We start from the raw sequence: 15236 nt of genomic DNA on the forward strand, positions 1-15236 counted from the left end.
TAATTGAGCATAATCTCCCTCCCTACCAAAGCTGCCGTGAGAATTAAGTGGTTGCTGATTGCACAGAATGCAGCTCACTACCTGCTGTGTGGTCACCTTGGTAGATGTTAGCTGTGATGAGGATGATGATGGTGACGATGGTTCCTCGGGTTCCTGACTCCCCTGTCTGCCTCGTCTGTCTCATTGTCATGGGTGGCAAAACAAGAACAAAACCAAAACCAAAAGCCGGAGGGGTGGCACCGAGGTGACGTCAGGAAGAAAACGTTAGTCGAGTTGCAGTAGATGGGCCCTTAACAGTGGAAGTGAAAGTCCCACAATATTTGTGTGTGTGTTGGAATGACGGCCTTCCTAGTGATCACGGCTTTTGGAGAGAGAGCTTGGTTTCATGGAGAAAACTGGACCGTGTCATTAGTGTTGAATTTTGGTTTCTGTTCACTCATTCACTTCCTGTTAATGAAGAGTGCAGATCAGTGCCTGGTACCCAGAGAGCGCTCACTAAGTGCAGGCTGTTTACTGTTCATTCTCTGCTCCACCTAACGCGTATTTGGTGAGAGCCGACTGCTGCCGGTGTCCATGCTGGTCATGGTGGGTGCAGGGTGAGCCAGAGCAGTGGGCCTTTCCCAGTGATGAGGTGACAAGGGGATGAGGAGGGGACTGTGGAGGGGAGACGTGCTCTTGGTCTGTTCCCTCAGTGCATCTCTGTCTCAGTGTCTTCATCAATGAAATAAAAATAAAACTCAGCTTTAAATTTCAGGATAGTGTTTTCCCGTGACATACAAGAGCACTTCTAGAAGTTCATGGAAAATGGACTTAAAAGATAAGTTTATGGAGGCCAGCACTGTGGCGTAGCAGGTAGAGCCACTGCCTGCAGTGCCGGCATCCCCTATGAGCGAAGATTTGAGTCCCGGCTGCTCCACTTCTGATCCAGCTCCCTGCTAATGCACCTGAGAAAGTAGCAGAGGATGGCTCAAGTCCTTGGACCCCTGCACCCACGTGGGAGACCTGGATGGAGATCCTAGATCCTGGCTTCTGATCAGCTCCTCTTTGGCCATTGTGGCCATTTGGGGAGTGAACCAGCAGATGGAAGATCTCTCTGTCTGTCTTTACCTCTTCCTCTGCCTCTCTCTCTAACTCTGCCTTTGAAATAAAAAAAAAAACTTTTAAAAAAGATGCTTATTTTTGTAGAAAAATATTTGAAATCTATGCATATAAGAAGTCATCAAAAAGTTTGTGGGGCCGGCGCTGCGGCTCACTAGGCTAATCCTCCGCCTTGCGGCGCCGGCACACTGGGTTCTAGTCCCGGTCGGGGCACCGATCCTGTCCCGGTTGCCCCTGTTCCAGGCCAGCTCTCTGCTGTGGCCAGGGAGTGCAGTGGAGGATGGCCCAAGTGCTTGGGCCCTGCACCCCATGGGAGACCAGGATAAGTACCTGGCTCCTGCCATCGGATCAGCGCGGTGCGCCGGCCGCAGCGCGCCTACCGCGGCGGCCATTGGAGGGTGAACCAACGGCAAAAGGAAGACCTTTCTCTCTGTCTCTCTCTCTCACTGTCCACTCTGCCTGTCAAAAATTAAAAAAAAAAAAAAAAAAGTTTGTGGAAGGGACCAGTGCTGTGGCTAAGCAGGTTAAAGTCCTGGCCTGAAGCTCCGGCATCCCATATGGGCGCTGGTTCTAGTCCTGGCTACTCCTCTTCTGTTCCAGCTCTCTGCTATGGCCTGGGGAAGCAGTGAAGAATGGCCCAGGACCTTGGGCCCTTGCACCCATGTGGGAGACCCAGAGGAAGCTCCTGGCTCCTGGCTTCAGATCTGCACAGCTCTGGCCGTTGTGGCCATCTGGGGAGTGAACCAGTGGATAGAAGACCCCTCTCTCTGTCTCTGCTTCTCTCTGTAACTCTGTCTTTCAAATAAATAAAATAAATATTAAAAAAAAAAGTTTGTGGAAAATGTGTGTTATGTAAAACCTATACATGAATTTTGAAATCTTTTGCACTAAAATAAACTCACTCTTTAATTGCATTTCCCACAAACCTTCTGAAGTTTGCCCATACTCTCTTGTCTATATGCTGATAATTTCTTTATTCAGCAAGTGCTCAGCGATGCCTACTGTGCGTCGCACCGTGCTGTGTGCTGGGGATAGGGTGGTAAGCACAGCAGACCTGCCTGCCTGCTGGCACCTGGAGGTTCTGCCCAGGAGGTGCGCCTGCACTGGGTAACCGTTTAGTGTTGTGAGAGCAGAGCGCTAGGTGTGTGTGGGTATGCGGAGCAGAAACTGAAGGGGTGTGTTTTCGATGGAGGGGGTGTGAAGATACCTTCGTCCAGCCTCCTTTCCCCCCACTCTGAGCTCATGTTTTCATGGTCTGCGTCCACAGGCGCCGTCGGGCATCACGGAGACAACTTGGTGGAGAAGATCCTCTCGGCGCTGCCCCAGCTCCCCGGCCACACAAACGACGTGATGGTTGACATGGTGGAGCTCACGGCGCTGCACGCGGAGGGCGACTGCCAGGACGTGGTCGCGCCAGGCTGCCTCGCTCAGGCCAAGTAAGCTCCGTGGGTGTTTCCTCGTCTGCTTCCTCCTTCCTTTTCTCCTGGACAGCCTATTCCTGCAGAAGGGAGGCGGTGCGCAGCTGGTCGTGGTGAACAGCTCGTGGTGAACAGCACTTAGAAAAGGGCGCTTTTCCGGAACTTTGGCGTAACCATCCAGCCCAACCGTAGGTCAGAAAGCATGGGGTTGTGGGGAAGTGTAGTTTGGAGGTAGTCAGCTTGTTCCCAAGATCAGGTAAGTGAGTCGGGTTATACATCTGCGTTTCCCCGATGGTCTCACGTGGACTGAGTAGAGGCCCCACCACTTCAGTCTCCCCGTTGGCTTGTCCCCTAAGAGGCAGCCCCCCGGCTGTGAAGCAGTGCCATCCCTTCCCAGGTAAGTGCCATGCTCGGGGCAGGGGGAGTTGTGATTTCTTATTTTTTCCCATGCTCGGGGACATCAGAGAAAGAGGATGGTGTGCGTTACGTGTTCCACGGTTTCAGACAAGACAGAACATTCAGGACGCGCGACGGCCACCTTCTGCCTGGGTCCCCCTTGGGCAGCGCTCTCGTGGGAATCGAGCTCGCCCCCCGACCAGACAGAGGGCTGGAAGGGGAAGCAGTGTCTAGAGGATGACTCTTGTCTTTGTGTCCTGGCTTAAACACAGCCATATCTCTGGCATCGCAGTCTCCGCTCTACAGCAACATTTGGAGTTTCCTGTGGAGTTTGGAATTAATTTGCTCTTCCTGCAGTTTTCAGCTCTCTGTGGATGTTAATGACATTCATCGGATGCCTACTGTGGCTGGGCCAGTGTGGGAAGAAAATGATCAGTTCTAGACGTTGCCTTTCTGTCTGCTTATGCATGCAATAAAAACGGAGGCCCAAAGACTTGCAGCTCCATGGAGGCAAAAGTACTCCTTTCTGTCCATACCTGTAGCTGTTCTGCGGCCAGTGATAAGTTAATTATTAAGGACCTACCGAGAGCCTTGCTCTAGGCGCAGACTTAGAGCATTTGAGACTTTTCTCGTTGAAGAGTCATGATATACTGCATGGTTAGAAATGACACGAAATCGAGGCTGATGTGGCTGTTCCCACAAGGACGCTAGGAGGTTCACGTGGCTTCTGTAGATCAAGGTGGGCCTCGTGGAAGTGGTGGAGCTGGACTTGACTACGCCTTGACGGATTTAGAGACGCGGAGAGGGTGGCATGAACGGTGGTACAGCAAGGAGAGTGGGCAGGGCCTGATGAACTGGGTTGTGAAGAAGAGAGACAGCTTCATGGCGGCGCTCCTGCCACCAACTCTGTGAGCCTCTCCCGGGACACACCGTATGCCAGACACACTCCCAGGCACCTCACGTTGGAGAAGTCATTTTACGTTTACAGGGACCCAGTGCGGTAGGTGTTGTTATTCCCATTTTACAGGTAAGGAAACTGAGGCAGAGAGACATGGAGGAGCTCAGCAGGAGGAGTAGGAGCTGGAGCTGGACGTGAACCCAGAATGCTTGGCTCCAGGCAAGCCCCCCATGCAGCGCCAGGGACAGCGAGTTGTAGAATAGACAGAAATAAAGCGGCTTCATGACTTTATGTGGGGTCTTACTTGTTTACTGTAATGGTTACGCAGACAGCAGAAATCTCTTGGTGAATTTTAGTGAAAAAGGAACTTGCTGAGGGATATTGATTGAGTCGCTCCCAGAATAGGAGGATGTGTTGACAACCAGGTTTTGGATGGAGCAAAACAGGTCTAGGACTGTAAGGAGCAGGGGCTTGGGAAGGGCCTCGTGGAGACCTTGGTATCAGAGAGATTGAATTTTCACCGTTTTTTGTCTTTGAATCATTCTGCTTAAGATTAGAGTTCAGGGGAAAATACTAAGATTGGGCTCTCTTGGCCAGTATTTTGCTCAATGGGACTTTGGAGCTGTTCATACTAAAGTTAGGCTGCCAAGGGGTGGGCATTGTATAGCAGGTAAAGCTGCTGCCTGTGACACCGGCATCCCATTTGGGCGCTGGTTTGAGTCCTGGCTGCTCCTCTTCTGATCCAGCTCCCTGCTAATGGCCTGGGAAAGCAGTGGAGGATGGTCCAAATGCTTATGCCCCTGCACCCATGTCTGGCAGAGCCCTAGCCCCTGCAGTCATTTGGGTAGGGAGCCAGAGGAAATCTCTCTCTCTCCCTCTCTTTCTCTCTCAGTGTGCCTTTCAAATAAATAAAATACATTTTAATAAAAGATAATCTATCCTTTAAAAAATAAATGAAGCTGGCCTGATGGAGGGAGGGTTCTTCCGGTGAAAATGGAAACCCTTAACAGAATAAGGGGTGGGGGTGGGGGGTGGCGTTGGACTGGAGAAACAGCAAAGACTGGACTGGAATGGCAGGTGCACTGGGTTAAGCCATTGGCTGCAGTGCCAGCATCCCATATTGGAGCACTGATTTGAATCCTAGCTGCCCCACTTCTAATCTAGCTCCCTGCTAATGTGCCTGGGTAAGCAGTGGATGATGACCCAAGTAACTGGACCCCTGCACCCATGTGGGAGACCTCGATGGAGTTCCAGGTTCCCAGCTTTGGCTTGGATCAGCCCTGGCTGTTGGCAGTCATCTGGGGAGTGAACCACTGGATGGAAGATTCTGTCGCTCCCTCTCTGTCACTCTACCTTTCAAATGAATAATAAATAAATATATCTTAAAAAAAAAACTCCATCTATTATTAATAGTAGCCAATACTCACAGAAGAGTTACTGTGTAGCTGGCACTGTCTTGAGCACTCAATATAAATTAGTCTATTTTTTTTTTTAAAGATTTACTTATTTATTTGAAAGGCAGAAATACAGAGAGAGAAGGAGGGGAGGAGAAGAGAGAGAGAGAGAGAAGGATAGGGAGAGGGAGAGGGAGAGGGAGAGAGAGAGAGAAAGAGAGAGAGAGAAAGAGAAAGAGAAAGAGAAAGAGAGAAAGATCTTTTATCTGTTGGTTCACTCCTCAAATGCCTACAATGTCCAGGGGGGGGGTGGGCCAGGCAGAAGCCAGGAGCCAGGAGCTTCATCTTGATCACCCACATGGGTACAAGGGCCCAAGCTGTGCTGTCTTCTACTGCTTTCCTGGGAGCATTAGCAGGGAGCTGGATTGGAAGTGGAGCTGCCGGGACTTGACCTGGCGCCCATATGGGATGCCCTCTACACCACAGCCCTGACCCCCATATTTACCTATTTAATTTGCACAACTCTGTGCAGCAGATTCTGTGAACATCTCCTTTGATGAGTGAGGAAGGGAGTTGAATAATATGCCCTAGGAGGCAGGTGCAGCGAGTGGTGGGTGGGGCCCATCACTGGCCACTGCAAGCCCTTTGCTTGGTCCAGAGGAGCCTCAGGGATCACGAAAAGAACAGCTGAGTTCTCTGGGGGAAGTTTGCATAAAGAGTTGAGTTCCTCATCAAAGAACAGGACAAGAAGCGGTTTTAGAAGCATAGTAAGACAAATGGAAGAACAAATTTTGAAATACAACACATGGCTTTTCATAATATGCATTTCCATGAACTTTTTGATGACTTCTTACACGTGAAGGTCAAAATTTCTTTGTGCCAAAATAAACTTATCTTTTAATTCAATTTTTCATGAACCTTTTGAAATACTTTTGTATTTCCTTAGGGTAAGCCAAATTCAGTGTCTGTTTTGTATCACATGCAACCAAAGCCACACTAAAAGATTTTCTATATTATGTCATCTATAAAATGAAGGCATTGGGGCTGGCGCTGTGGCATAGCGGGTAAAGTCGCTGCCTGCAGTGCCTGCATCCCATATGCATGCTGGTTCGAGTCCTAACTGCTCCACTTCCGATCCAGCTCTCTGCTGTGGCCTGAGAAAGCAGTGGAAGATGGCCCAAGTGCTTGGGCCCCTGCACCCACGTGGGAGACCCAGAGAAGCTCTTGGCTCCTGGCTTCGGATCGTTGCAGCCATCTGGGGAGTGAGCCAGCAAATGGAAGACCTCTCTCTCTCTCTTTCTGCCTCTACCTTTCAAATAAATCTTTGAAAATAAAATAAAATGAAGGCATTGTGCTGAATTACTTCTAAGGCTCTCCCTGGGTTTAAAGTTTTTATTTTTAATTTATTTACTTGAAAGTCAGAGTGACAGAGAGAAAAAGAGAGTTTTTTCATCTACTGGTTCACTCCCCAGATGCCTGCAGTAAATGTAGCTGTGGGCCAGGCCTCAATGAGAAGCCAGGAACTCCAGCTGGGTCTCATGTGGATGGCAGGGGCCCAAGTACTTGAGAGATTGCCTGCTGTCTCCCGGGGTGCACATTAGCACGAAAGCTGAATTGGAAGCAGAGTCACTGGGACAAGAACCAGGGGCTCTGATATGGGATGACTTCCCAAGCACTGGCTTAACCTGCTGTGCCAACACCTGCCCCTCTTCCTGGGTTTTATATATATGTTTATATATATATATGTACACACACATATACACACATGTATACACATATATAACACACATATACACACATGTATACACATGTACACACATATACACAACACACATATACACATGTATATACATGTATACACACATATACACACATACACACATGTATACACACATATACACACACAACACACATATACACATGTATACACACATACACACATATACACACACGTATACACACACATACACAACACACATATACACACATGTATACACACATATACACACAACACACATATACACATACACACATATACACACATATATACACACAACACACATATACACATGTATGCACACACATACACACATATACACACACGTATACACACATATATACACAACACACATATACACACATACACACATGTATACACACACATTTATACACATACAACACACATACGATTTATTGACTTGAAAGGCAGAGTTACAGAGTAAGATGAGAGAGAGAGAGAGAGAGAGAGAATCTTTATCTGCTGATTCACCCCCCAAATGGCTACAATGGCCAGGGCTGGGCCAGGCTGAAGCTGGAATCCTGGAATTCCACCCAGGTCTCCCATGTAGGTTACAGAGGCCCAAGCACTTAGACCATCTGCTGCTGCTTTCCCAGGTGCATTAGCAGGGAACTGGATTGGAAGTGGGCAGCTGGAATGCAAACCTGCAGTCATATGGGATGCTGGTGTCACAGGCAGTGGCTTAACCCACTGTGCCGTAATGCAGGCCCCTGGGTTTAAAATAAAAATCCTTCCCAGCTGAGCGCTTGCTGTAACTCAGCCGTCTCAGAGCACTTACCATGTTTCGTCTGGATGTCTCCTTCCCTTCCTGGCCTTGGTCTTCCCTGAGGATCCTGTTCTTATGGAATCCTGGAACCTGAACTTCGAGTGCCATCCGAAGATGAGTGTCGTCGTGTCACACATGTCACAGATGAGTCCCAGAGGCATTTTAATAGGGAAGAAGCTTCAGGGAGGGCGGCCTTGGTGAGATAATGGGACTAGCAGGCAGCCTGTGAAAGGGAAAGAGATGGGTGGTGAAATAATTACAAGCAGATAACGATGTAAGCAGTCATTGGGGAAAAGATGGTAGCTTTCTTTCCCAGTTGCTTAGAAGTCTGCGGACGTTGTGCTCATTTCTCCGCAGAGAGGAGTTGAGAGAAGTGACAGCTTTCTCAGCGTATACGACACCTCCGTCAGAGTAGCCGTGAGCGCCGCCACCTCTGACAGCGCCCTCCAGACCTTCTCAGTGAGAGGAGAGTGGGGGTGAAAGCTCGACCAAGATGCAGGCAGACAGATGCTCGGCACACATGTGCCCGCCACGAGTGATCTTCCAAACGCAGGTCTCTGCGCCGGAAGCCTTGGTGATCCGCATGTATTGCTAATAGGATTTTTGTACAGGGCTGTCTCTAATCATGGCCGTGGGAGTTCTAACCAGTGCAAGTGAGAGCTGCACAAGTTAAAGGCATCCTGCATGGCTGGCCAGTCCTTGTGCATCGCTTCCTGGAGTCTCTGGACGGTTTCAGCAGGAGGGGGAATCTTTTCCGGTCCTTTGCCTTCCTGCTGTTGCAGTGGGTTTCTGGTTGCTCCCCCAGCTCCTCACTCCTTGGTCTAGTCTCCTTTCAGCTCCATAAGCAGCCTTTCTCTTTGCCTTGCCTCCAGTTGTTCCATCTGTGCCTGGTGCCGCCGAGCTGCTGCTCACTGCTGCCCGCTTCTCCCGTCGCTCGACACGTGCTTTCCAGTGACAGCCGAGGTTCCTACAGTGGCCTGCAAGCCTGCCCCATGCTGTCCTGGCCCCGCGCACCACCTCCCAGTCACGTGCCTGTCCACGCAGGCTTCTGTCTGTGCCTCCCTTGGCACTTTCTAATACACTGGTTTACGTTTGTTTGATCTCCTCTAGTAGAGAGCTATGGGGAGAGCCCCCCATCTGGGTCCTGGGAGGGCAGGATCTTTGTGGGGCTCACTCACCGCTGTGTCTCTGATGCCTGGAAGAGTGCCCGGCACGCCAGAGACCCTGTGGGTAAACACAGAGGGACAGATGTTCCAGGGCGGGCCCTGAGTGGAGGGAGGCTGCTGTGGACAGGGTGAGGCCACGCCAGGGCGTGGGGCTCTGCTCTGATTACTGAGCATGTACGACACTGTCTTTGGCTGGCTGTTCCATTTGCTTGTGGTGTACTGAATTTCTCTTGAGACTATACGGGTTGAATATAGGAAATCTGAAATGCTCCAAATATGAAACTTTTTGAGCACTGATATGAAGACACAAGTGGAAAACATAGTCAAAATGCGACACAGTAACCATATTGCATGACGTTACCTTTAGGCTGTGTGTGTAAGAGGTACAGGAAATATTACCTTCAGACTGTGTGTAAGACATACAGGAAACAGGAAGTTACCTTCAGACTGTGTGTGTAAGACATACAGGAAACAGGAAGTTACCGTGTGGCTGTGTGTGTAAGACGTACAGGAAACAGGAAGTTACCATGTGACTGTGTGTGTAAGACATACAGGAAACAGGAAGTTACCGTATGGCTGTGTGTGTAAGACCTACAGGAAATAGGAAGTTACCTTCGGACTGGGTGTGTAAGGCATATAGGAAACATTAAGTTACCTTCAGACTGTGTGTATTAGGAAACAAATGAATTTCATGTTAAGATTTTGGCCTCATCCCCAGAATATCTTGTTATGTATATATGCAAATATTGCCAAGTCCAAAAAATCTAAGTCCAAAGCATTTCTGGTCCCAGATGTTAGGATAAGGGATACCTGACCTGCCTAAGGCACTGATGACGTGAGCTGCCAAAGAGAGGGCTTCTGGGGAGCTGGGGACATCCTGAGAACTTAGTGAAATGAATGAAAATAGAGGAAGTGGGGGAGATGTGTTATATATGTCAATTTGTATTTCAGATTCTCAATCATGGGAACGTATCTCCTATTAAAAACAGGTAGAAATTAGATTTAAATAAAAATACTGGGGCCAGTGCTGTGGTGCAGTGGGTTAACGCCCTGGCCTGTGGTGCCGGCATCCCATATAGGCACTGGTTCGAAGTCCGGCTGCTCCACTTCCGATCTGGCTCTCTGCTGTGGCCTGGGAGAGCAGTGGAGGCTGGCCCAGGTCCTTGGGCCCCTGCATCTATGTAGGAGACCTGGAGGAGGCTCCTGGTTCCTGGCTTCAGATGGCATAGCTCCAGCCATTGCGGCCAATTGGGGAGTGAACCATCAGATGGAAGACTTCTCCCTCTCCCCCCGCCTCATTCCTCTCCTTTCCCTTTGTAACTCTGACTTTCAAATAAATAGATAAATCTTTAAAAAAATAAAAATACTGCTTCCTCCTTATTTCAAGGTAGGGTTCTCTGCTCTTAGGAAACAAAGTCGTCTGGAATCTCTGCAAAACTTCTCTGCTTTGTTTGAAACTTCTGCTAAGGGCCGACGTTCTCCGCTGTAATCTGCCGCCTCTACTGGGCTGCCAAGTCCTTGCAGGCAGTAGCTGTGCCCTGTCGCTCTTAAGATGTGCTAGTGAGTTGACTAAGAGAATCTGTAAACGGTTGAGCAAGCCTTATATTTGAGAGCAAGTGTGAGACTGATGACGTAAATGCATGACGAGCCCTGTGGGCTTCATTTTAGCACAGCTGATCTGCGTCTGTGTGCTCAGAGGTCTAAAGTGTCTTTCTTCCAGTAACTTCCTGATGCGTAGGACATCTCGTTTGTGCTTCTCCCTCCCTCACAGTCCTAGTGAGTGCGGCGGGAAGCCGGGAGTGTCAGTGTCTGTTCTCTCAGGCACTGCACTGTGGGTTTGAGATTACTTCACTTAAATCCCAAAGCGCTGGGCAGGGTGGGTATTATTCTTTCTCTGATTTTATAGAAAGAGACCTAAGTCACTTCACCTGAGCAAAATCTGCCCTGACTGACTCCGATGTTTTAAAAACTTTTTCCTTTAGCCACAGGCCCGTCTTCTGCTGTACCACACTGACCCTCAGAAGCGAAGCACACTAGATTGAAGCTTGTGCACACGCACCAGGGAGTGCAGGAGCGTGGATGCCGGGGTTCATGGAAAGTCGTGTTTTAGGTCCACTCCTGTTTTTTCTTTTTTCTTTTTCTTTTTTTTTTTTTTTTAAGATTTTTATTTATGTATTTGACAGGTAGAGTTACAGACATTGAGGGAGAGAGACAGAGAGAAAGGTCTTCCTTCCATTGGTTCACTCCCCAAATGGCCACAGCAGCCGGTACTGTGCTGATCCGAAGCCAGGAGCCAGGTGCTTCTTCCTGGTCTCCCATGCAGGTGCAGGGCCCAAGCACTTGGGCCGTCCTCCACTGCCTTCCTGGGCCATAGCAGAGAGCTGGACTGGAAGAGGAGCAACCGGGACTAGAACCAGGTGCTCATATGGGATGCCAATGCCGTAGGTGGAGGATTAACCAAGTGAGCCATGGCGCTGGCCCTTCTTTTTCTTTTTGAAGATTATTCATTTGAAAGGCAGAGTTACAGAGAGAAGGAGAGACAGAGAAGAAAAATCTTCCATCTGCTGGTTTACTCCCCAAATGGCCACAACAACTGGGTTGGGTCAGGCTGAAGCCAGGAGCTTCTTCCGGGTCTCCCATGTGGGTGTGGGTGTGGGTGCGCAAGGACTTGGGCCATCTTCTACTGCTCTCCCAGGCACAATAGCAGGGAGCTGGATTGGAAGTAGAGCAGCCAGGACTTGAACCGGTGCCCATGTAGAACGCTGGTGCTGCAGGCTTGGATTTAACTCCCTGCACCACAGTGCTGGCTCTTATTTTATACTTTTTAAAGAACATTTATTTATTTGAAAGAGTGACGAGAGAGAGAGAGACAGAGACAGAGACATAAACATATCGAGCTATCTTTCATCTGCTGGCTCACGTCCCAGATGGCTCTAGTGGTCAGGACTAGGCCAGGCCAAAGCCAGGAGCTTCCTGCAGGTCTCCCACATGGGTGCAGGGGCCCAAGCACCTGGGCCATCCTTTGCTGCTTTTCCCAGGCCATTAGCAGAGAGTGGGATTGGAAGTGGACCAGCTGGAACTCAAACTGGTGCCCATATGGGATGCTGGTGTTGCAGGCAATGACTTTATCTGCTACACCACAACGCCAGCATTTTTTTTTTTTTTTTTTAGCCTATAGAGCAATAGAATAAATAGAATAAATCAAACAGACAAATGCAGTGGTTCCAGTCTAAACAGGGACGAGCCAAAGTTTTGTGAATTTTCATACTGTTCACTAAGCTGGTGATGTTGAGAATGTTGTTATTAACTGGACCCTCAAAATTGAAACTTGTCAAATCACCTCCAAATAGTGATACATTTTTCTAATCTTTTCTTGGTTTCCAAGTAAAAATTAAAATTACTGTTAAAGAGACTGACATTTTCAGAAGGAATAAGGATAATTTTCCATAGGGCAGAGTCAGATGGCTTCCTCTTGTTCTAGACTTGCTTGTGGATAGTTGCTGACCTTGGAAGTGAACGTCGAGTTGCTGTGTAGTAGGTGTTGACGTGGAGGCGGAGGGCCAGCTCCATGAGTGGCCAGGTCTCCACAGGAACGGCTCCTGTCTCCCCTTTGGTTCAGGCAGGGCCTCTCTTCCTCCCCCCTTGCACCTCCCTACAAAAAAGATGCATTTTGTGTTTTTCCAGTAAACATTGCAAACTAGGTAGGAGCAAGGCCCCCCTCTTAGCAGACAGCATTCTGTGTGTAGCTTTTTATAGGACTTTTCCTAGGGATCATCTGGCTTAGCTGCAGGTTCAGCAAACAGAATTCATGAAGTCTGTGGATGGCATAAAATAAAGCAGGGTTCTATTTTGGAAATGAAAGGACAGAAGTGTCCTCTGAGAAGTATTTAAGTCACTTGATATGCCAGGTGCTTTTTTTTTTTTTTTTTTTTGACAGGTAGAGTTATAGACAGAGAGAGAGACAGAGAGAAAAGTCTTCTTTCCGTTGGTTCACTCCCTAAATGGCTGCTACGGCCAGTGTGCTGTGCCGATCTGAAGCCAGGAGCCAGGTGCTCCCTCCTGGTCTCCCATGCGGGTGCAGGACCCAAGGACCTGGGCCATCCTCCACTGCACGCCCAGGCCACAGCAAAGAGCTGGACTGGAAGAGGAGCAACCGGGACAGAATCCGGTGTCCCAACAGGGACTAGAACCCGGGGAACCGGCGCTGCAGGCAGAGGATTAGCCTAGTGAGCCGTGGCGCCGGCCCCAGATGCATTTAAAGTTATATTTCTTGATGAAGAATTATGTTTAATAGAAACATTCAGGCTTCTTCTTCTTAAAATTGTGTCATAAGAAAAGGTTTGGAGGTAGAGATAGAAATTCTTGTTCTCTAATAGCTGACATTGCTCCTCTGTTACGGTATTTGTCAGTTTAGGAATGTGCATTTAAATCCTCCCATCTTCTTCACACTGAAAACTTCAGCACGGTTTGTGCTTTCTGCATTGCGAGAAGACGACTGTGGGTCGTTGTGGCTTTGGGATTCGTAATGGAAGTGGAAACTATGGCTCCTTTAAGCAAAGCCAGCAACCCTCTCCGGTGAGCTCCGATGGAGAAGGAGGAATAGAGACTGCACAGGAGTGACAAGTGATTGCAGTTCCTGATTAGCTTGCCTTTCACTGCCAAGTCAAAGTCAGTAACGGGGCCGGAAATGGAACTGCTGGTGAGTTAACCAGTCACAGTCTCTGCTGGTGTTCTTCCAGATCTGTGTCATGTAGGGCCAAGTGTTCTTACTCAGCAGCACCCCAGATTGGCTGCAGCGTCTCTCCTCTGACATCTGCCGGTGTTTCTGCCTGAGGGTCCTCTTTGTCCTCTGACCTGTGCCTTCCAGTAGAGTCACAGTGGGGTAATGCTGTTGGTGAGGTGGCTTGGACCAGCAGGGTCGTGTGGCTGCCCTACCACCAACGCTGGTGGGGAATTCAGGGGGGGCAATGTTTCTAGCCATAAGAGAAGGCATCTCTGGGGCCCTGAAAGGCAGGAAATGTCCTGGAGTAAAGCATCATGGGTGCAAAGGGAACCTTTGCAGGCAATCGCAAGCCTCGCGCACGCCAGGGCGGAGCGCTGCACCCAGGGAAAGGGTCGGTTATTGAGAGAGCTCACTGGACCCGTCTCATTTCTCCAGTGGCTGAAGATGCTGCACATCTTCTCATTTGCCTGTTTTTCATCCACTTATCCCCTTCCAAAATCTCTCTCCACATCCTCTGCCCGTTTCCTAAATGAATTGCCTTTTTCTTGTTCCCGGCTGAGCTTTGAGAGCTCTTCCGTCTGCGGAGCTCCTCATCTGCAGCTTGGTCTTTTCATCTCTGAACGCGATCTTTTCACGAGCAGATGTTTCTAATTTTGATGAAGTCCAATTTCTCAGTTTTCTCTTTCATACGTTGTACTCTCAGTTGGTGGAAATAAGCAGGCTCTGTAAAGAGGTCAGTACCAGGTTTATTCCGGGCGCAGTGTGTGTGCTGCAGGCCCGGGAGACACACCCCGAAAGACGGGGCCGGGGAAGGTGGACTTCAGGTGAGCAGGGCTGAGCTTCCCGCAGCTTGGAGCTCATCTGTTTACAACACCATTGTTACGAGCATCTTCAGAGGCGGGGTATGGTCATGGACAAGAGGCTGCTGAAACTATGACTCCTGATTAGGTTTAAGAAGGGCGTTTTTGGGAACAGATAAGGAATAAGGGATTCAGATAAGGAATGTGTAAAGAACAAAGGCTTGCACACGTTTGCTCCAGATGGCTACCATGAACAGAAGCAGACCCCTTGTGCACATCGCCCAAGTCAGACTGGCCTGGTGGGTAAGATTAATAGCGCATCTGCTCACTCCACGTACTGCTCTTAGCAGGTGTTTCTCTTGAGTGCTTTCCAGCCTTTTTAGGGTAGTTTGTTCTGGTTATGACGTAAGATGTTGAAACTGTATGGCCTTAGATTCTGAAGAGCTTCTGTCTCCCCCACCCCCTTAAAATTTTATTGTTTAACATTTAAGTCCATTTTTTTAAGTTTATTTACTTATTTTTATTTATTTGAAAGGCAGAGAGAGAGAGAGCGAGTGAGCTTCTATTCTCTGTTTCACTCCGCAAATGCCTCCAGCAGCTGGGACTTGGCCAGGCCCGAGCCAGGAGACAGGAACTCCATCCAGGTCTTGTACGTAAGTGGCCAGGACCCAAGTATTTGAGCCATCAATTGCTGCCTCCCAGGGTGCGCATTAACAAGAACTGGATTGGAAACAGAGGCAGAACTCAGTCGCAGGCGCTCCGGTATGGGATGTCTGTCC

The 15236-nt window shown here is 49.1% G+C and overlaps 1 protein-coding gene across 1 annotated transcript in view; it reads left to right on the forward strand.

The window, feature by feature from the left end:
• SCFD2 (sec1 family domain containing 2) overlaps positions 1–15236 on the forward strand; it is a 356231-nt gene that overhangs the window by 17942 nt on the left and 323053 nt on the right. The window contains exon 2 of the mRNA XM_062198835.1: positions 2366–2534. Within this exon, the coding sequence (XP_062054819.1) occupies positions 2366–2534 (169 nt within the window). The remainder of the gene's footprint in view (positions 1–2365; positions 2535–15236) is intronic.

This window comes from Lepus europaeus, chromosome 8 (assembly GCF_033115175.1).
Source record: "Lepus europaeus isolate LE1 chromosome 8, mLepTim1.pri, whole genome shotgun sequence".
Taxonomy (NCBI): domain Eukaryota; kingdom Metazoa; phylum Chordata; class Mammalia; order Lagomorpha; family Leporidae; genus Lepus; species Lepus europaeus.